The 22,572-nt window shown below is 32.6% G+C and overlaps 2 protein-coding genes across 3 annotated transcripts in view; one reads left to right on the top strand and one right to left on the bottom strand.

Annotated features, from left to right (window-relative positions):
• Positions 1-5,741: 5,741 nt before the first annotated feature.
• On the bottom strand, positions 5,742-12,816 carry LOC143918558 (zinc finger MYM-type protein 1-like). The gene is made up of 6 exons (XM_077440499.1): positions 12,521-12,816; positions 10,686-12,450; positions 8,761-8,815; positions 7,655-7,818; positions 7,529-7,595; positions 5,742-5,809 (listed from the first exon to the last, which is right to left on the bottom strand). The coding sequence occupies exons 2-6, from the start codon at positions 12,405-12,407 to the stop codon at positions 5,742-5,744; spliced, it is 2,076 nt and encodes a 691-aa protein (XP_077296625.1). The 5' UTR covers positions 12,408-12,450; positions 12,521-12,816.
• A 797-nt stretch (positions 12,817-13,613) lies between these two features.
• LOC143918749 (arylsulfatase B-like) overlaps positions 13,614-22,572 on the top strand; it is a 28,817-nt gene continuing 19,858 nt past the window's right edge. Inside the window, exons 1-2 of one of the 2 annotated variants that reach the window (XM_077440786.1) lie at positions 13,614-14,018; positions 17,250-17,376. In XM_077440786.1, coding sequence (XP_077296912.1) covers positions 13,999-14,018; positions 17,250-17,376 — 147 coding nt within the window. In that variant the 5' untranslated portion in view covers positions 13,614-13,998. Of the gene's footprint in view, positions 14,147-17,249; positions 17,377-22,572 lie in introns of both variants that reach the window. The other variant, XM_077440787.1, reaches the window with a different exon arrangement.

The following is a 22,572-nucleotide window of genomic DNA, read 5'->3' as shown; positions in this document are numbered from 1 at the left end:
AAACATTTATATAATGTATAAACAATGTATCATATTTTTCATATTAGATTTTGTAAATTAATCGTCGAATTCAAATCGAATGTTGAAATTCTCCGAAGAATACTGAATTAGTCAGGCATACACGAACGTTCTTGGGGGAAAATACGTTATTTCCCACGGGGAAGTATAAGGGATATTACCCATGTCAATAACCTATGTATGTATGTAGTAATGCAAATATTTTCCTCTTTGTTTTATATACATATATACGATTGCGTTCTTATCATTCTTTATTCACTATTCAGAGAATTCTTAAAACAGATACATATATGATTATAAATCACTCACCAAAATATCTCTTTCAATGTTTCATTTATGTAAGTAAATATTGTTCAATACATTGCAACCATTTTTTTTTACAGAATTATATAAAGAAGGCAATGTAAGTAGAAGCTTATAATCTCTACCATATATGTATGAACATATGATGAACGTCGAAATTATATGGCTTGTAAATAATTGATGTACACACGTACATACTATATATATATGTACATATGTTCACATTTATAACAGGTATGAAAGAAGAAACGAGTTTACCCAATGAACTTGATATACTTTTGCTCAACAGACCTTACATATATTATATAATACAACCTTTCAATCGGGTATTCACATCTCGTTTCACAACTCTGAAGGACAAACAAACCGATAGATCCATGAATGGCCACAATTTAATAAAACAAGACCTATATACTTATTTTAATCATGATTTTTTATATACATATTACATATGTATGTATATATAACGATTCACGTTCAATTGAAGTCACCTTGTGGGTATGATTACATTCTGAATTACACACACAATAAACCAATCTGCATACTTCAAAAAACTTTCCGGTACACTGTACTTTTATTCAGGAAATTATTATTTTCGATAACTAATCAAGTTTTCCAATAAACTCTGTCTTGTCTTACCAAGGTTCATGAGTAGTAGAAACTTTTTCAATTGATAAAAAAATGGTATACTGCCTTATTACATACTTTATTTAAAGATTGGAACTAAAAAAATAACCGGTTTTATATAAAAATACATATGTGTACTTAATAAAAAACCCATCAAATGATTGGAATTTGTATGTATGTATGTAAAGTCAATTCGACTTACATTATTGTGCATATCATACATTTTTTTTGTTGTATCTATAATATAAGGTATATATATTTATATAAGTCTTAATTTTTTTTTAAGCTTGATTGATTATGTAATAATTATAGTAGATATTATTACAGGTACATTCATACATACATATATTAATGATGTATCTCTCTCTATGCATATAAAATAATACAATCTAAAAGCAATTAGTCAAAAGATTCGACAACTATCTAAACAAAACAAAACGCATTTAATACATTAAACACTTTAACTAAAATCTATTTTAAAAAAAAAGAAGATTTATGATATATAATCAAACTAAAAATAAGATTAAAAATCTCAAACTGATTGCTTCCATTGCATGTATTATTAAAAATAAAATTCATCTACACAATCTGCTCTACACTGGTAATTTTTTGCAATATAAAAAAACCACATATGAATACCTCTACCAATATAAACTTTAAACTATCATACACAGATGTCAGATTTCAGATTTTTTTTTTAGTAGTTTATTTTTGTCAACAAAAATAAGAAAGTATCAAAGGACATAGTCAATGATACAATAAACATACATAACATATATACTGTCACGTTCCAATGAAAGATTAAATAATTTTTCTTTTTTAAAACTACTTGGTTAACTAACCAAGATTTCTTTATTATTATTAAAGCGTTACATTTATCTTATTGTTAGAATTTAATTATGGAACAGACAATTTATATGAGATACGTAGAACTGTTTCACTTTAACTTAGCTTCACTATTAAACTTTGTTTTCTGTTACTGATATGTTGTCCGTCACTTGCAGGGTCGATATTTATGACTTCCACTCTCGGAGTCTCGATGGTGGTGACTACCACTCTCGGAGTGGATGGTGATGACAGACTGTCACTTGCAGAGTCGATGGGGATGACTAACTTAAATTCTAACAGTAATGAGTTTATACACTCTTCTTTAAAACAATGAAGTGTTGAAGACACGTGTCATACAATTTTGGTTAGTCAGTGTTTAAGGTGTGCTATAAATCAATGGTGTTACTTATTAAATTAGGTGTGCCACAAATCAATGGTGTGTCTTATCCCTACTGGTTAGTCGACTACATTAAGAGGGCTGGACACCAGCGCCTTGTCCATACAAACGTATTACACTTCTCCCTTCCTTAATTATGGCACTAGAGAAATTATTTTTGAATATGCTATAGATATCCACCATAGGCATGTTTCTGTGGTTTTATTTTTTTGATTAATTATTTTTTATAGGAGCTAGGAGCCGCCAAACATATATAAAATCGCCTCTTTTTTACACCCACGAAAAGAATCCAGTGTGCTTATTTAACGGTTGATTTTTTGAAAAATACGAGCACACAAACATAGAAAATATCTTTCTCATAGCGATGATGAATTTTTTTTAAATTGGTCCAGTTTCGGAAGAGAAAACTGGAAAATACGAAACCTCGATTTTGTCTATTTAAAATACGTATTATCTGGTCGAAGCGCAACTGTCGCATTCACTCAATATATATATTGGAGTGAATGGAACGGCAACAAAATTAAGGTTTCGGGTATACAACCCTCTTAATAAGCGAGGTACATAACAATACATGCATATAAAGGTATATACATATTTATTTATTTATTTTTTACATACATATATACCAGGAAGGCCTTACAGGTAAACCCCAATGCGCCTTCCTGGCCAATTACAAATTCCAATTACAATGCAGCATTTTTATATAGGTCAATGAATTACGAGACACTGAAAAACTTGCAAATCAATGAGACATCTATCAATTTGTACACAAACTTATTTATTGCACATTAATTAATCACAAATTATAGGTGACATATTGTATAGGAGGGATTTTAGCCAATTTTTTCCGGGAACCGTTTCGACAATGAAATCAGAGATTGGCAAACTCTGAGAGGAAACGATCAACCTGAAGTCACAAATCGAGGTCTAACCAAGAGCATACTCTGAAAAATTCATTTTCATTCGAGGCCCGGCCCTGGGATCGAACCCGGCGCCTCTCGACGCTAAGCAGAAGCTTAAGAGGGCTGGACAGCAGCGCCTTGTCCATACAAACGTACTATACTTCTCCCTTCCTCAATTATGGCACTAGAGAAATTATTTTTTAATATGCTATGGATATCCACCATTGGGGTGCATCTATCGTTTTATTTTTTTGATTAATTATTTTTTATATGAGCTAGGAGCCGCCAAACATCTATAAAATCGCCTCTTTTTTACACCCACGAAACGAGTCCAGCGTGCTTATTTAACGTACGATTTTAAAAAAAATACGCCGATAGATGCACAGAAAGTATCTTTCTCATACCGATGATGAAATTTTTTTAAAAATTGGTCCAGTTTTGGAGGAGAAAATAGTAGAATACGAAACCTCGATTTTGTCAATTTAAAATACGTTTTATCTGGTCGAAGCGCAACTGTCGCATTCACTCAATATATATATATTGATATATATTGTCGCATTCACTCAATATATACATACACTCAATATATATATCGAAGAAAGGAACGGTAACAAAATTAAGGTTTCAGGTGTACAGCCCTCTTAACGACCGAGCTATGCTGCTGGCTAATGTATGTATGTATGTAAATCGGAGTTCCAGTATAACACATATAAAAGGAAAAACATATGTACATACATACTCAACATATCTTAATGACTCACATCTGCATAATTCGCGTTAAAGTTTTTATTTACACTTCAATTAAAAAAAATCAGATATAAATGTACGATTTTCGAAATGGCCTGCAGCATCGTCAAGGTGAAAGAAGCAGCTTTGACCACAGTCACAGAGTGGACGGGCGGGTATCGTCATCACGGGTATTTTCCCGGGAAAGATCGTCAGCAGAGCTTCGACCGCGTAATTAGCCGGATCTCGTGTAAAAATCCCCGATGTAAAATTAAGAGAACAAAAAAAGAGACGCAAATAAATAAGCAGCCTGTTTAATTGCTGTTTATTGCCGCGCGCGTAATTAATTTCAACAAGGTGATCGATGTACTCGTATTTCTATGAAACCGCGACCTTTGTTTGTGATGCGGTGTGAAAAATGAAGTGTGTAAGCTTGCAGTCACTTTTCGACACATCTCGAATAGTCGGAGAATGATTTTTCATTGATTGTAAACTCATAGTTGTGTATGCTTCAAATTCAAGACACACATATGCATTAGCTTGTACTATCTTTGTTTGGATTGTTGAATGGGACCGTTCTTCATATCGCATTCGTATCATACCAACGTTAATTACATTGAGCAATTTAGGTTTACGTTTTAGGAAAAGTAACCACACACAGTTATAACAAATTCCTTTTACTTTATCTATGTACGTAGTAACAATAGATGAAGTTTTGGGATCATGCGAAAATTCGAACTCGAGATTTTGACTGATTCGAACTCAGAATCGATTACTGATCACGTTTTCATGATCTAGAAAATATGAGTGTGTGTGTGTGTATTTTGGGGATTTTTTGAACACCGTTAGTCCTATCGAACTGAAACTTGGAATTGGTTACTGAAATTCTTATCGACACGATGCAAATTTTTTTCAAATTTTTAAGGTGACTGGAAATGGTACCTCCCCTTATATGTAGGTGTCCTCTTTTTTTTAAGTTTGTGAATTCAATTATCTCCCAAACCGCTAACTGAATCGGACTGAATTTTTTTTACATGTAATATAAATAATAATTTTTATAACCTTATGTTTTTTAAATATTTTTATCTGAACCGGAAGTAGTACTTTTACTCTAGAGAATCGAGGTTTTTTATGTTTTTCTCAGAAACCTTTTGGTTTATTGAACTGAAAGTTCATATCTAGTTTTGACCTGCTGTTCAAAGGAGCCACTAAGTATATCTATATATATATATATAAATGAATGTCTGTGTGTGTGTGTCTCGAATAGGCTCCTAAGCCACTGAAGCGATTACGATGGAACTTTCAGGATTTGTTGTATGCATGTCCGGGAAGATTACTGTGAAAAAAAAACGGGAACGGAAACGGGAAAAACGGGAATGAGTGTCATTGCAACGCTATAAATTTCAAATATTTTCGGATTTATGTTTTCGCTGCCCGCGTTTTTATTCCGACAAATGAGAACGGGAACCAGAACGGGAACGGGAACGGGAATTGCATGCGTTATTTTGGCATTGCTACGCATGCTGGGTTCAGCTAGTATACATATAAAGATAAAGTATGCTGAAAATATTGTACTTATTCCTGAAACTATTTTGGAATACATAACCGAATGTTAAAAATGACAAGCCTCATCCCCTTTCAATGTTTTCGCAAGCCTATTTTTTTCACTTAATAATTATTTAAAAACATATTTAATACTTAAATAATGAACCTATCGCTTCCACACAAAAACTCTTCAAAGGAAGGAGTTCGCCAAAATTCATTTACTTTTTTTTGACACCCACTGATCGATAATCGCGTCCCTCAAGGACTTATATAAATCAATATCTATATTCGGAAGTAGTCTTTGATATAAGTACGATATTTTCGGCATATTTTATCTTCGATTTTAAATTTATGATACACTTTCTTTTGAATAGCAGGTCAAAAACGATGTTGACTTAATCTTCGACTAATCTATAAAAACTAACAGAGTTAACGTTTTTTTTTAAATTCAAAAGCAATTGAACTAATATGAAATAAAATAATATCTCGGTTCTACCGGTAGTTGAATTTTTAATAAAAACAAGTAGAAAAGGTTTCGATAGTACCGGTATTGGAATCCCTACTTAACACGTTGCGAATAACTCTGTAGATCAACTAGATAAATTCACTTGGAATTCGATGTTTCACGTAGAATTAAGTCACCTTTAAATACAATAAATGGATATTTACATTCTCAAATCATTTAAATTATTATAATATATTTAAATATATTAGCATTCCCAAATTGTTTAAAGAAAATAACAATCAAAAATAAAACTTCAACTATTTGTCATACGCCATTTAAGTCATTTACTACTCAAAAGTCAATTATAATCATCAATATATCAAGTGTTTGATTACAAAATCGATAGCTGTAGTTTGTATCCTCTATATCTTATCAAACATGTTTGTATATTATTATATAAATTAATACATATTTGTTAGATTTCAAATAAATATAATATCGTATAGAAGAAAAATCGTATTTTCCATCAAATATGCTAAAGCATTTATTTGAATTTTTGGAATCAAACTTTTCATTTGAGAATCTACTTTAATTGATGGTTCAATTTAATTACCGAAAGTAAAACAGATTACCGTCAATTTTAATTAGATTAATTGGTCAAAAAAAGTCTAGATATGTAGATAGTTGAAGCTCGCACAGAAGTAGGTCTAAGCATAATTAGCATTCGTATCGCAATATTTGTATAAAAATATCAATTGAATTTTGAACAAAGTAACAAGTTAATGAAGTGCCATTGTTTGATAAATATCAATAAACCGATTTTTTCCCTTGTCTCCGGGTTCACGTTCGTTTTCGTGTTTATTGAGCAATTAAGAACACAAAGCGTAAAAAAAAACCTTATAATTATTTTTTACAGTCGATAATAGGTACGCGAAATATTTTACAATAATACCATAATGAAAAAAAAATACGTACAAATTTCATTGAAACCGTATTATATTAATAGACGAGTGAAGACAGTATTGTTTCGCATTTTTTGGTTAATTGAAACCAAAAGGAACACTGCTGGAAATTTATTATGCATAATTACAGGTCTTAGATATGACTTTTCCGTTTCAGGAAATTTTTCATAAGCACCGTGTGTTTGATCGCACACAATAAGCTATCAATTACATTAGATTTATTCATTAAAAAAATATACATAATTGCATGAAATATTCCGTTTCGTACGATTTATTATGTATTTATTATGTATCTTATATGAGTTACGGTACTCAGTCTCATTATAAAAACTAAAATTTCCAAAACACCACCTAATTAAACTTGACCTTTCATTTACACAAATAAATCAAATCTGAATTATTACGACACTGAAAGAGATATTCACTTTTCTTATGAATTGCAATATAATGTTGACAATTATATTTATAATGTTGACAACCTAATGCTTAGCATATTTTGCTTTCTAGCAGAGTGATCACGGGTTCGAGTCCCACTAGAGTAACGCTACTGGCCAGATCTTAGTTTTTGACTCCAGGTCAATCGTTTCTTATCAAAGTTTGCCAATTTTTCTGATTTTCATTGAAACTGTTCCTGTAAAATTGTCATTTTCCTTTCCTATCTCTCTTGCTAATCTCAAGGTTCGCCAATTTGATTATAAAATGCTGCAAAAATTTCTCCATAAATGTCACTGTGGATGTTTGTATGAATTCGCATTGTATAAGAATGCTTATATACGAGTATATTGATTGCATTGATTGATTCTATTGTATCTGTTTAAGTGCACTCGTGGCTTTGGAAAAATCTGTAAAGCGGAAATAAAAATTTAATTTAATTAAAGTAATATAAATTGTATAATTTCACATAATATTGTATCAACGATATGTTGTTAATTATCTCATTAATAAGTCTTGAACCTCTCAAATTATGCATATTGAATTTGCACTGTGTATTTTCATTGACATGAAATACAGAAATTGGATTGTGATTTTTTCTTGTAACCGTTTCAATGCTATTAAGTTCGCATACTAACCAAAGACAATGATTTAAAAGTACATTGACTCAAATGTGAATTCAAATACAATCTTATTATCCAAATGAGTAGATAAATATAATAGATCAAAGTCTAACTCAGTGGTAGTCTGTTTTTCCCATTCAAGTTGTCAAAGTTCAACCAAAAAAGAGAGTGACACATTGATCTATTATGCTAAGGTTTTATATTATATTAAATTGTATGTGTAAAACCTTTCAATTTATTATATGTATATTAAAAGTCAAGGTTCATTTACACCAGTACAGCTCAAGCCGTAAACTGCACGTAAACAGCAGTACCAAAAAAAAACTTTAGTACATTCAAATGTTCCGTAATATGACGTACCAAAACAGCAGCAACCGACGCGATCTGTTCATATTATACGTCAGTACATGTCACCGAAATGTATGCGTGACTAACGAAAGTGTTGCCATGTGCATATGAATATTCTCGGAAACGTTATTTTGTGACAATGTTGACTCGAGCAAGCAGTATTGTGCCGTATCTTCACGCTCTTTAATATACATGTAAGTCGACTTTGCCTTTCACTCATCCAAAACAAGGAGAAACGTGCCAAAAACGAGCGGTGCTATATAGTATGAATGGAACTAATCTTTTCTGGTAATACTGTGCTGTTGACTTGCAGTGCTGGATAAGATAAACAGACTTTTAAAAGTAACCTGTAAAATCACTAGCTCCGATATAAATATCATAGAGCGAGATCTTTACGACACACAAATCACTCAATTCTTATGAATAGTCTTACTGTAAAGAGCGGACCAAGTTTGCGATGTTCATTGTTCATTGTTCGTCGTGCTTTGTTCATATTTATGATGAACCTTTTTTTTACGCTCTCTAGCTTTGTAGTTTGTCCTGTTTCCTGGAAAATAGACCCAAAACGCCCTGTTTACTGGAAAAAGCACGCTTCCGGTCCTACCTCTAGTCTTAGGCGTTCGATGAATGCTTTCAAATAACAATAGACCCCTCAATTGCTGTTGAGCAAAACAGAAAATGACAATAGTGAACCATTATTAATGCGAAAAGCATTCCATTGAACGCCGATCTTCGCTTATGAATCACTTCGTCGCATTCCTACTAGGGATTTTAATAACGGTACTACCGGTTTTGGGGGGAAAAAATCCATCTTCGGTATCACCGAGATACGACATAGAGTACCGACAGTACCCAAATATATATGTTTAATATCTAATATCTATCAATTTTCAGCTTTCTTTGCTTTAATATTTTATTTTATGTCGTTAATGCAGAATAAGATGTTGCATGTATGTATATGTATTTACATATATACATATACTTGAGCGAAAAATTAAAAAATAAATATTTAAAAGGATTATTTATTTACATGTTTTGCGATTTTCATTTTATCCGAATGAACAATACAAACAAATATTTGAAATTATTAAATTTCACTAAGACTTACTTAAATAAATCGGTACTATCATAAGTGGAAATATCATTTTCGGTTATATTAATAATAATAATTTCGGTAAATTGTAAATTAACGACGGAGTTTTTGGAATCCCCAATTACTAGTTATCGGAAAATGGAAATCATAATAGCCTTTTCTTATTTGCATGTAGCGGCTTTAAACAATGAAAATGTACAACTGAAGTACAGATTCCTTTAACAAGACATTCTTCTACATACATACATACATATCACTAGCACTTTATCTCGATCAGTTCTACTTTCCATAAAAGAAAAATCAATTGTGTTACCAACTACAAAAATTTAAATTCATTCACATACATAATATTATATTATTATATAATACTAGTGTTGTGCCCGATGAAATATCATCGCATGGGTTATGTGGAATATTAACTTAATAAATAATAAAAAAAATGCCGAATAAAGCCGTGGTGAGGGAGCGGGAGGCGCGGCTTCTTTGCCTTTGCCTTCGCCTTTGAGCCGGAGCCTTTGACTTCTAGGGCTTCGCCCTCGGCGCCCCCCTGAGCCTTTTCCTTCTAGGGCTTCGCCCTCGGTACCCCCCTGAGCCTTTACCTTCGAGGGGTTCGCCCTCGGCGCCCCCTGAGCTTTTTGCCCTTGGCACCTCCTGAGCCTTTACCTTCTAGGGCTTCGGCCTTGACGCCCCCCTGAGCCTTTGCCCTTTAAAAAATAAAACGAATCGGCACCTATGAATCTAAAATGACCCCTAAATTGCGCCCCTTGCGGAGACTTTGAATCCATTGAATCGAAAAAAATCGAATCGGCGCCTATGAATCGAAAAAAAAAATCGAATCATTTTTTCGATGACGTCACGGATCTACGGACGAACGAACCAACGATTCATACATATATATATATATATATATCAGTGGCGGGCGGTGACTTTTCAAACAAGGGATGCTGTCCCTTGTTTGAAAAAAAAAACCGACCAATTTATTTTTTAAAATTTAATTTTATTCTTCGTTCCTTTTTACAAAATTCATCGATAACCGCATCATAGAATTTTTTATTGTTTTTTAAATTTGACATTATTTTCTTTTCGATTGCAATTAAAGCAAGACCAGAGAGTCTTTCTTCACTTTGACTACTTCTGGTGAACGTTTTAATTCTTTTCATAGTCGAAAATGATCGTTCAGCCGATGCGCTCGTGGAAGGTATCGTACAAATTAATTGTATTAAACTAAATACTTGTTCCAAAACGTCTATTAGATCATCTTTCACGATTAATTCCTTTACGTCATTTATAGATTTCAAATGAAAATCTTGCGTTGAGTACATGTAAATTAATTCGCTTTTTAATTTCATAAAATCAAAGTATTTTCCATAAGTTAGGTGGAGTGATTTAAATAGGAAATCTGGAAAATTATTTTCATATTCTTTAAATTTTTTGACGTTAAAAAATTCGAGAAATTTTAAATTTTCGATATCTCGAAATCGATTGGTTGTATTTACTGAAAGAGTTTCTAAAATTTCAGAATAGTGAAGTTTATACGTTGTTTTCACATCTTCTTCACATTCAGCATATTTTCTTTTTCTATTAAAATTTTTAGTTATTACTTTGTTCCACAATGAATCAAAATCGTCTTTTTTGTTATCTAAATATTTTACAAATTTTTTAATTTCACTTACGCAATACGATATGTCAAAGGTTTTTTTTTGTAAAATTTCAAATAAAAAATCTGCCGAATTAAATATTGCAGAAAATAAATGCAAATTGAAATTGAATTCAAACTCTTTTAAATAACGATGAAGGACTTCAGCATTTATGACAGCATCAGTATCCCATTCGTCTTCATCATTAATTATTTGATTAAATATTTCCATTAATTCTGTTTGATATTCTAATATCATATTTAAAATTTTGCTATTGTAGTTCCATCGTGTAGGGGCAGCAGTGGGAAATCGTTTTTTTATTTGACAATCGAGAAGGGAAATTCTTCTTGAAGACTTACAAAAAAAAGTTGAAAATGACAACATACGGCTGAAAAAACGTTTGCATCCGGATATATGTTTAACAGATTGCGACAAAACTAAATTCAATCTGTGAGCGTAACAATGGACAAATAAAGAATTAGGACAAATATCTCGAATTTTTCGTTGCACTCCATTATGCTCCCCGGACATTACAGCCGCTCCATCGTACGTTTGTGCAATTAATTTGTCCAAACAACCAAATTCTTCCAAGGTCTCACGTATGTGCTGAAAAAGAGCATTAGCTGTTCTATTGGGACTAACATCGACAAATCCAACAAATCTCTCCTGAATTTCATTGTTTTCATCTACATATCTAAAAATAGTAGATAGCTGAGCTTTGCGACTGATATCTGTAGATTCGTCCACAATTATGGAAACAAATTTTGATGCACGTATTTCAGTTTTAATCTCATCTAGCAAGACTTTTGATATTGCGGATACCAAGTCATTTTGTATATGGTTCGATAGTCCAGTAAACACCGTAGAGTTATCTAAATGAGTTTTCAATTTTATGTCTGATTCACTCAACAGATACAGCAACTCAATATAATTCCCTCTATTTTCCGATTCCTGGTGTTCAAAATGTCCTCGTAAAGGTTGTTCTTGTTTTGCTAAAAAACAGATCGCGCTTATTAATTTCGACAAAATGTATCTATTTGCAGTAACTTCTTTGTTGTGCATTTCAATATTTGCTTTAAATTGAGCACTTAAAAATTTTTCTATACGAGGTCCCTTTCCAAATTTTTTAAATTGAGCAGCAGAACATATGTGAGCTTGAGAACATTCATGTCTCTTGCGCGATTTACTTAAATTGTTTAGGTCAGAAAATCCAAATTTACTCCAGACATTCACTTCTTGAGAAAATAAAATACATGGCCAACAGAATAATTTCGTTAAGTGAGCACATCCACAAATCCATGAAATTTTTTCGTATGTTTCTGTGTTAAAATACCTTTTAAATGTTTTTGTTTTAGACTGAATATTTAATATTGGTGTGGGTTTGGGGCTCTTAACAATAATCTCCTTTTCATTAAATGGGAGAGAAGCAAATCTTCTTTTCAGCACATTTTCAATTAAACAATTGCAATTATTATTGATCTCGACGACAAGTCCACTCTCATTGTTATTTTCGATATCCATATTAAAGGCAATAATGAAAACTCGTAAGTAGTGGAACAGTAAACTAAAAATAAAGTTAGACGAAACTAATTTAAATGAAAACTTAATTCAAAAGTAAAAAATAACCAACTTACAGTATAAATGATTAACTTCGTCTAAAGAAATGAATCGGCTAGCTTTTTGATAAATAACTTGGGGCGTAGCGTGCGGAAATATCGATCAACAGCGGCTTCCAAGTGAAACTCAATAGATAAGCAAACAGAGAAACCGAATCCACCGTAGAGGTTAAACAAGTGTCAACGCGTCCGCGCGAATATGACAGCCTCATAGTGCGCATGCGCAAATGGGATCGGTCCGAACTCCGAATCCATGACGCGCGCGCACTTCAGTCGCGCGCGCGTCTACTCGCCAGCGTCACTCGCCTGTGGCCGGCCTATGCGAATGCGGCCTATGCGAATCCTTAATAAAAATTATCAAAAGATCCTATATAATGCATCATGTAACAAAAAACACGTGATATGTGAAATATATATATATATACTCATATACTACATCATAATCACGTACATCACTAAGAATACATCGAAGCGAAATTCAAATATTTATTAAAAATACTCTTGGCTTTTTAAAGTTATAGGGGATGCGCCGCATCCACCGCATCCATGGACCGCACGCCACTGATATATATATATATATATATATATATATATACAAAGTCTCTTTCCAAATTATATATTAGATTATGCATTGTCCTATTTAGTCATATTTTAATTTTTGTTCTTTTTTTTTCATTTGTTTGTCTATATGTACTAGATATATTATGCATTTTGTAAAAATCTATAATTGGGCTCGGATGTTATTTTGTTACATTTATTCTTTAAATAAATAAATAACAACAATATTACTATACATATGTAAATAGCCAAACGATCGATCAACTTCAAATATGTACTTCAATATGTACTAGAACAGACGCAAACGTTTGCGACCCATCAACCTCTACAAAGCACATCGAACTCGTCAACTGCAGCCCGACCAGTGAAATTGGCAAGAAGAGCGACCTCGAGGAGATGACGAGGAGGGGTTTTGGAGAAGGTCGCGACCGTCGGCACACCCGGTAGATCACACACCCGGTACAGCAGCAATGCGTACCTACGCAGAAACAATGGCGGCAATAATGAGCGTGGGAACGGGGCGCACGTATCGTAAAACCGTTCAAAATGGTCCATTGTGTCAGCGGTCGCTGGCCATCATCATCGTCATCCCCCAGGGTGGGAGACGACATATATCTAGTGGAAGCCCCGCGCCCGCAACACCACTCCTCGCCACGACAGGGACCGCGAACCGCGACACCACCCTGTATATAAAACACAAATACGTTAAGTACAGTCGCCTACTATCATCGAAAAAAATCAAATTTTTTTCTTCGAAACAATCACATGTTAACCGCGACGGGCTACGGACCGGTTTTCAGCACATGGATGAGCACCGTCAGTGATACGAATATACATAGTGTACTGTAGGCTGTGATTAGTGATTGTCAAAACAAAAAGTGATAGTGTTATCTATTTTATGGTATAAATAGTTCTGGCGGCGGAAGATTCACGACGCTATGGTTGCCATGTTCAAAAGGTAAATGTAGTGTAGTTTTCTTTGTTGCGTCGACGATTGGTTTGGAAAAGTTCAAATTTTCCGAGTGTATTGTAATTTAATTTAATTTGTGGCTGAAGCATCTCATTGTATAGAGCTTTGAATAAAAGGTGACTATATGTCCCGTGTTGGCCGGGACAATCATGTTGTTTACGTGTTTTGCATTCGTCCCGTTGTTTGATTTGTCCCGTTTTGTCGTTGTTTTTCCAAATCAATTTGTTTCCCAAAAACAAGTATTAATATACATATATACAAACATCACATATAATATAATATATTCACTTTAAAATAACATTTAAATATTTTAATACATGATTCATTTTACATGTTTTTGAAAAAAAATCGTTTATGCTATTAATTTTATTTAAACTATTTTTAAATATCTGTAAAATACGATGTTATATTATATTTAAAATGAACAAATTAAAATAACCACAAATTTTCCAAATAGATATTCACCGGTTTCTTTTAATTGCAAATATTATGTGCAACTGAATTTTTTTAGTTATTTAATTTTCATTTTTAAAGGAAGAAAATGACGCATGATAAAATGCGTCATTTTTTATCATGCGTATTCCTTTAAAAATTAAAATTAAAGAAATCAAAAATTTCAATTGCAAATAATATTTGCAATTAAAAGAAACTGAGAATATCTTTTTGGAAAATTTGTGGTTATATTAATTTGTTAATTTTACAGTTTCAGAAAAAAAATCAGCCTGTACATCTAATATTATATATATTTCTGATATTGTTTCTATTTTCCTTGTACATAAGAATTGTACATTTTGAAAAAAATTATAATTCCTTGACAGTATTAATGGTTATTTGAGGGAAGAATTATAACATTTTTGGACGAGCAAAACATTTATTTTATATACGGGGGTCAATTTTTTTGCAGAGCGTCCCGTTATGAGTCCTGGGAAATATGGTCACCCTAGCATTAATGTAAGGGAAAGCAAAAGTACATTTGCAAAACTTAATTGCGATTAAAATGTGTAAAATTCGGTTGAGAATTCATTTGAAAGATCGCTTGTGTCATCGCCTTATTTAATAATACCTCTAATGGAATTTAAACAATACCTCTAATTCTTCTCATCTCCTTTGAGAAGGATTAGAGAAACTGTTTTGAGAAGAATTAGAGGAATTGTTTTGAGAAATATTAAGAATCTTAAATCTATCTTCAATATAAAAAAACGTTTAAAAAATGCAAAAGAAAAATTTTCACTAGCAAATCTCTCTTTGACTAGTTGATTCTTAAATAAACTGCAGAAAGATCCCTGCTCTAAATATCATCAACTAGATTTAAATGTTAGCGTAAAAAATTAATTTCAACTATCAAAAACATGTTAAATCTTTAACAACGATCTATAAAAGCGATATCTCGTTGATAAGACTAACAAATATAATCAAATCTCAACAGACTGTTTTCATGATTACAATCCTAAATATATTACACCATGTTTTATGTGTTAATTGTGTAGCAAATTTCAAAGCAATATAAATTATACATTCTTTTAGATTGGATGAAATTACAACTAGCCCAATTATACTGATTTATCAAATGTGTACATTAACAATAATATACCTATATAATATAATATACATATAAGATATTAATCATTTTTTTAAAACACGCCAGATAAATAGCAATTCAATAAGATTGGACACTGTCGTTTCGTTTTAACGTTATTAATTATTATATAAAGTTTGATACACAACGACCGGTTGGGCAAAATGCTTAAATCCGGATCTAGACGAGGTCGTGTGAATTCCCCTAATTTCATGGGGAAATCCGATTCTCACATGCCTTTTATTTATTGCACTCAATATATTGGACTTAAATATGATTAATACAACACATAGAGAGCGCCATATAAACCTCAGATCGAAGTTCAATTTCTACTAAAAAAAAAAGCAGTACAATTTCTTATTGGTATAAAATCATTTTAACATAATTTCATTAAGTCTGTTCTGCAACGATATAACGAAACGACATTATTAAATTTTCCAAATGTTCCATTACTGAAAATTCATTCGGTGATTCTTAATAATTTCCGCGCAATTTAATTCTTAAATTTGAACAAGCCTTATATGTAATTTAATTATTTTATATCAAAATTTTCATCTTTTATGATTATTTAATCTGAACTGTTTCTATTATCGTCGGTTTTTCAGTTTTCATCCGCATACATACATACATACATACATATAACAAGAATTTTCTTTTTCTATGTACATATGTATCTTACATATAATAATAAATATTCTAAATGTGTGTTCGCTTGTTAATTTGTCCACAAAAAATGTAAATAAATCTACACTTTTTAAATTTAAATCCACCAAATTTGGTCAAAGTATTTTTTCAAACTTTCTAACTTAGACAGTGGATAATTTTAGAAAATGGGTAAAAGCTATTTGAAGAAATCTTTTTTATAATCTTTTTATAACTTTTACTCTGGTTTTAGTTCCATGAAATGTATGCCCGTCAAAAATTTGTGATCTGATTTTATACCACTTCCACTCTTTAGATCGTTTTGATATTTTACCGAAAGACGGATATTAGCTAACATTGAAGTAAGCTAATATTTCCTACGGTAAGCTAGAGGAGTTTAATCAATGCGCGTGTTTTTGGCCGATTGGACACTTGGCTGATGGAAGTTTGGCCGATTGTGTATCAAAATTACTCAAAACTCACTGAAAACAGATAAATTATTTAGAAATCACCTCGATCTCATTAAAATTTGATATATTTGATTAATTTAAACAATTAATTTCATTCAGCCAAATATTCGTCGGCCTGATGTTCATTCGGCCAAGTGTCCGTTCGGCCAAGTGTCCATTCGGCTAATAGTGTATCAACCGCTTAATCATTAAAATTTACTATCAATTTTCATCCATTCAACGCCAAGCATTATATAGATGAGACTTATATATTATATTGTATATTTCCTATATTCATAAATGGATTTTAATACTATTTTTGTATCTGAAATAAAAAAAAAACATTGCTAATGCATGTATAATATATTGAAAGGAAGGTTTTTCATAAAAATTACTGACTATTGTATACATACAATTAACCTATAGATAAATCAGTACGCTCCAACCATAGATAATATAACAGTATGAAGCAATATTTATTACCCAAGAAAAAAAACGTATGTTAAATAAACTAACTGAATTACTAATACAATGATTATATATTCTTTACAGACTGCAAATGGGTTCAAGATCAGTGGCGTGCGTGCTGGTCATAGCGGCACTGATCGCCAGATTAGGAGATGCTATCTCCACTTCTACCGGTCAACCTCATATCATATTCATATTGGCTGACGACATGGTGAGAAATAGTTGTTTTTAAATAAATTTTACCGTATGAAATTGTAAGAAGACATTTTATTTCTTCACAGTTTAATTGAGATTAGCTTAAACGTCGGTGGTGGAGTATGCGACTTTGATTATATGTAAAGTCGTAAATAAAACAATTTATAGGCACTAAAATCGCGCAGAACACGAATAAAAGAAGCTCAAGTATTTTAATTGCGTTTTTTGCGTTGTCAATTAAAATTTGTGATGTACGCTCGGAATTAACAAAAGAATTGGTCAATGGTGACTGACTGCCGGACCGTTTGAGAGTACCTTTTTTGAAGACGTCATGAACTGATGATGAGATAATAATAAAAAAATAAAGGAAAATTTTTCGCCGATTCGCCACATTCCCTCGTGTATAAACATCACATTGAATTTATTACAATGGCTAATTAGAGATTTATATATTAAATTCATTCACCTTCGGCATAGCATTCCATTATTATAAACCCGTACCCCTTTGTCTATTATGTTATTATTTTTCATATACACACTCACATTTCGAAATTCTTATTATGTAATATGTTTATTGTGATATTTAAACTGATGTTTGAAATGTTTGCTCGGTTTTAATACAGCCTTTTATTACATTCTGGACGACTTTGAATTGAACTTCATAATAATAATAATTTTTAATCCAGACGATAGGATGAATTGTGCAAAGCCTATCATCCACATAAACAATACATAGATAATACAAATGATACAATAAATATAATAATAATATACATCATCATTTACAGCTACTCACCATCCATTACCGGATGAAGGCCTCTCCAACAAGCTTCCACTTGTCTCTGTTTTGCGTAACTCTCATCCATCTCACCCCACACATTTTCCTAATTTCGTCTACCCATCTTCCATGCGGTCTGCCTTTTACCCTTTTGCATTCTTTCGGGTACCATTCTAGCACTTCTTTTATCCACCTTTCATCCATTCTTCTAGCCATTTTCCCCGCCCATTGCCGTTTCAATCTCTCTACTCTATCCACTTTATCCACTACCTTTGTCATACTTCTGACCCACATATTCCGTTTGCTGTTTTTCCTCGTTATGCCAAGCATACAACGTTCCATGCTTCGTTGGGTGCATTGGACTTTGTGTAGCAACTTGGCGTTCAATGTCCAAGTTTCACATCCATATGTCATCACTGGCAAAACACATTGATCGAATATCTTTTTCTTCAGGCATTGTAGCATTTTTGATTTAAAAACCGCATTGATTCGTCCAAATGTACTCCATCCCAATTCCATACGGACATATAATAAATTAATAAATAATTAATTAATTAATGGAACAATAATATATGGTGGTTGGTGTAGCAATTCCATCCATCGAATGTACAGTGGTGAATGGAATTGAATTATTGTGGCAGCAAAAATATAATTTGAAGATACAGAGACACGATAGCGTAGGGAGGCCGCGCTCATCCTGAGAATGGCCTCAAAGTGAGGTACGTGCTCTTCTAAAAACATCTGCGACCCCTTAGTAGCCCGAAGAGAGCTCGGTAACAGTTTTTATTTTGTACTTTTATCCGCTTTATTGTCTCCAACTTCATAGTTCTCCAGTATAGAGACCAGTACAAAATGACAAATGTACTACAAAGTTTGAATGTATGGTTTTAAATCCATCTTACATACATATGTACATAAGTAATGTATAATCTAAATAAAAATATATAATACAATGCTTCATTTGATATACATACATATATTGGTATTGAATTAATTTTTATTTAATAAAAGCTCGGACTCATTTATTCACGAGCACGAATAGAATTAATGTAATTGACATGTATTATAAATTTAAATAAACGCTAAGTAAAAACATAAATATTTATTCAATAAATGTTATGGAATTGTTAAGTGTTAAATTTAATTTTTATTACTCAACATTTTATGGAAAAGACTATAGTAATAATTGGCTTCGTCTACTTCATCTACGTTCAAGTCTCAAGATAATGCGCTTATCCACAACTAATCGATAGCAAAGTAATACACAATCTACATACATGCATATTTATATGTAGCTTAAGAACCAAACTACTATAGACAAGCCCAATTATGATAAGAATACGCTCAAGAGTGTAGCACTCGTTGTTTCCAGCTGTGATGGGATTTCCAATTTTCATGTCATTGTTAAACGTTTATTCATACTAGCACAACACATACCAGCAACTACACGCAACCAGCAGTTCGAAAAGTATTCTTTGGTACATTTCGTATAGATACATTCATGTGTAGCGTGGCGTAGACGTAACAGCAAGTAGCAGCAGCAGCCGACAAAATCTATTCAAACTATACAGCAGTACCTGTCACCGTAACATATCAATCAAAACCGGTTTTCTTTCGGTTCACGACGTGACGTCATAGTAGCAAGAGCGTACTATGCGTAATATGCGTACTAAATATTTTTGGAAACGACATACTGTCTCGAAGATAAGACGCAAGCAGTATTGCCTCATATCGTCGCGCTCTGTAATGTATACGTAAGCCGATTTTGCCTTGCACTCAGCGAAAACTTAAGTCTGAACGTACTGACATCGTGAGGTGCTGGATAGTATGAATAGAAACTGTCGTTTACGTGAGCTACTATGCTGTGCTGTAGCCATGAACTGCTGAACAGTATAAATGTACGATATTATTTCGACAAGTTTCTCACACATTTCTTCAAATATGAGTAGTCGATCACTGTCAAACCCGGTTCGGTGATTACTGGTCACAAATTACTCGTCACAAAGTCACTAACATCTCTATAACGGAACATCTGGCAGCCGAAAAGTCAATCATACTAACGATAACTATCATAGTAACGAGAACTTGAGTGCCAAATATTGTGTATTCGCGATTTTCATGGCAAAAATTGTCTTTGTGACCACCCCAATGTGACGAATAGTCACATTGGGGTGGTCCGTGTACCATTTTTTGGACCGTCAGGACCGTCAGGACCGTGACGGTATACATTAGACGTGTTTTTTTTTTGGATGTGCTATCTAAAAAAAACCTGCCGTGTACCATTTTTTGTGTCTGCACATTTACTGTGATCTCTTTACACTACTACTTTAATTATTTTCGACTATACTAAATATGTGCGTTTTAAGTAGACATTTGTAATAACACAAAGATAAACATATTATATAATGCTACAGGTTAGTGGCTGTCCCCCTCTCCAAAATTTTCGGATTCTTAAACGTGTTTATTACGATTATATTTAAGCATCGAAATAGCGGAAGCAAATCAAATCTCTCAAATCAGGGGCCAAACCTTGCAAAATGGAAAAGTTTCAAACCAAGCGAAGAGTTTTAGGAATATTACCTGAACGATTGGAAAAGTAAACCTTGTAAAAATAGCCAAGCGTTTTCAGATTTAGATAATTTTGAATTTTTGGGATATCGTTGCGGTCAAATCATTATCATTTAAAAGTCATTGAACATTTTGACCTTAAAAATTAACAATTCCGACATCCGATAAGTCTCCCACGACAATGGCAATTATGCAATCAAAACGTATTTTCGGCACAAAAATCAAGACAAAAAAAATACAAAGCAAGGGTCAGCACAAATCATAACTGATGTGAATCCGAAATAATTCAGAAAAGTAGCCAAAATTAATAAAAAAAAATAATAATTACAGGGCGAGCCTTTCCGCCGCTTTGACCAGCACGCCATATGTATATTGAAAAGTCTTATCGCGGGAACAAGACAATGGTAACGTATCTAGCGGAAATCCAATATGAAAACACATTATAAATAGGTGGATAAGAACATTTTGGCGAGGTTGAACATCGCCGTTTTCCGGTTTTGGCCATTTCGAATTGTTCGATCGAGCAAACGCCATGCCCCACCGTTTATGCGGACCAACGAACAACAATCATCGCTTTGTTCCACCGATCTCGTTAATTGTTCCATCTGTATAAATTATAACTCCAATTCCGAAAAATTATCTTACGTAACAGCATTGCATTGTCTGCACATAACCAGACGTCTATCAAACTGAAATTTAAAAATAATATAGGATTATATAATGAACATATGTACTATACTGTTACAGTCCAAGTGCTACACTCCGGTTCGTTCATAAACATATGTACTAGTTTGTTACATAAGTGCTGACAGTCAATAGCTTATCTTTAAATAGACTCACCAGGTATCGCATGAAACTTTTAGTGCCTTTGTCTTGGGATATTTGGGTTTCAACTCCCTGGCAAAGAGAAGAGATTTATTTCTTGGGAAACATTTCGTAAAATTACTTAGAGGAGAGATTCACAATCCCGCTATCCTGGAGAGATTAAAATTCTGGGCCCCCGGAAAATCATAGAGTTTTTCAAAAGCATGATATCTTTTTACCAATTAGGGCTAAACCAAACGTGCTCATGAACTCCCCCCTCTCGAGAGCTGTTCGACTCCTTAACTTATTGGCACATTACTTGGACCTCTTCAATGCCAGTTACGTTGAGTTGGTGGAACACATCCTAAATAGAACGATATAATTTTTCAATCTTATTTCTTTGTTTTTTTTTTGTGTACATATTTCTTGATTTTTATTATTTTTTTATGATTTTTATTATTCTTGAGTTGTTTTAACTTATATTTGTATTATAACCACATTGACGCTTTGGGGCAACCTGTCAAGTCTCTGTGGTATTGATAAATAAATAAAATAAAATATGTATAGTTTGTGCATGAAAAAACTACATAGTTCTTTTGTCAATTTGTTCTTTTGTGTACACTATAACTGGTCAGATTGGTACGTGTACGAACAAACTATTATGTTCGTGTATGAACGAACAAAATATCAACTTGGACTGTAAAATATACAATAGAGAGGCCCTAACTTTGCTAATGAATACGTTCTTTTAATATAATATATGAAACAACACTATTTTTTAATCCTTTTATTAAAACAAATAATCGTGTTCAATCATGGGTGACTTAAATTTTTACTTTATTTATATATTTTTATTCTTATTATGCAACTACAAAAACCACGACATTTTCTTTCTGACTTGTACTTATTTCAATGCAAAAAATAAATCCATTTTTTTTCTTCGAAAAAAGAACCACTCTAATTTACAAAGTGTAGTCGAAAATGTATTAAAAACATATCTAAAATTAATCCTTTCGTTTTTGTGACACATTATTTACGCTAACGTACATAAATTCAGAAAGG

This window comes from Arctopsyche grandis, chromosome 11 (genome assembly GCF_051622035.1).
Source record: "Arctopsyche grandis isolate Sample6627 chromosome 11, ASM5162203v2, whole genome shotgun sequence".
NCBI classification, from domain to species: domain Eukaryota; kingdom Metazoa; phylum Arthropoda; class Insecta; order Trichoptera; family Hydropsychidae; genus Arctopsyche; species Arctopsyche grandis.
Note: the sequence above shows the minus strand (reverse complement) of the source record. Positions and strands in the feature narration are given on the sequence as shown.

Coding starts and splice junctions, on each gene's coding strand:
- LOC143918558 (XM_077440499.1), bottom strand. CDS start 12,407: ATGGATATCGAAAATAACAATGAGAGTGGACTTGTCGTCGAGATCAAT. Junction 8,816..10,685: donor AATTTCTCGAATTTTTTAAC/GTCAAAAAATTT, acceptor TTTGCTCAACAG/CAATTGAGGGGTCTATTGTT. Junction 7,596..7,654: donor TATCGTTGATACAATATTAT/GTGAAATTATAC, acceptor TCCGCTTTACAG/ATTTTTCCAAAGCCACGAGT.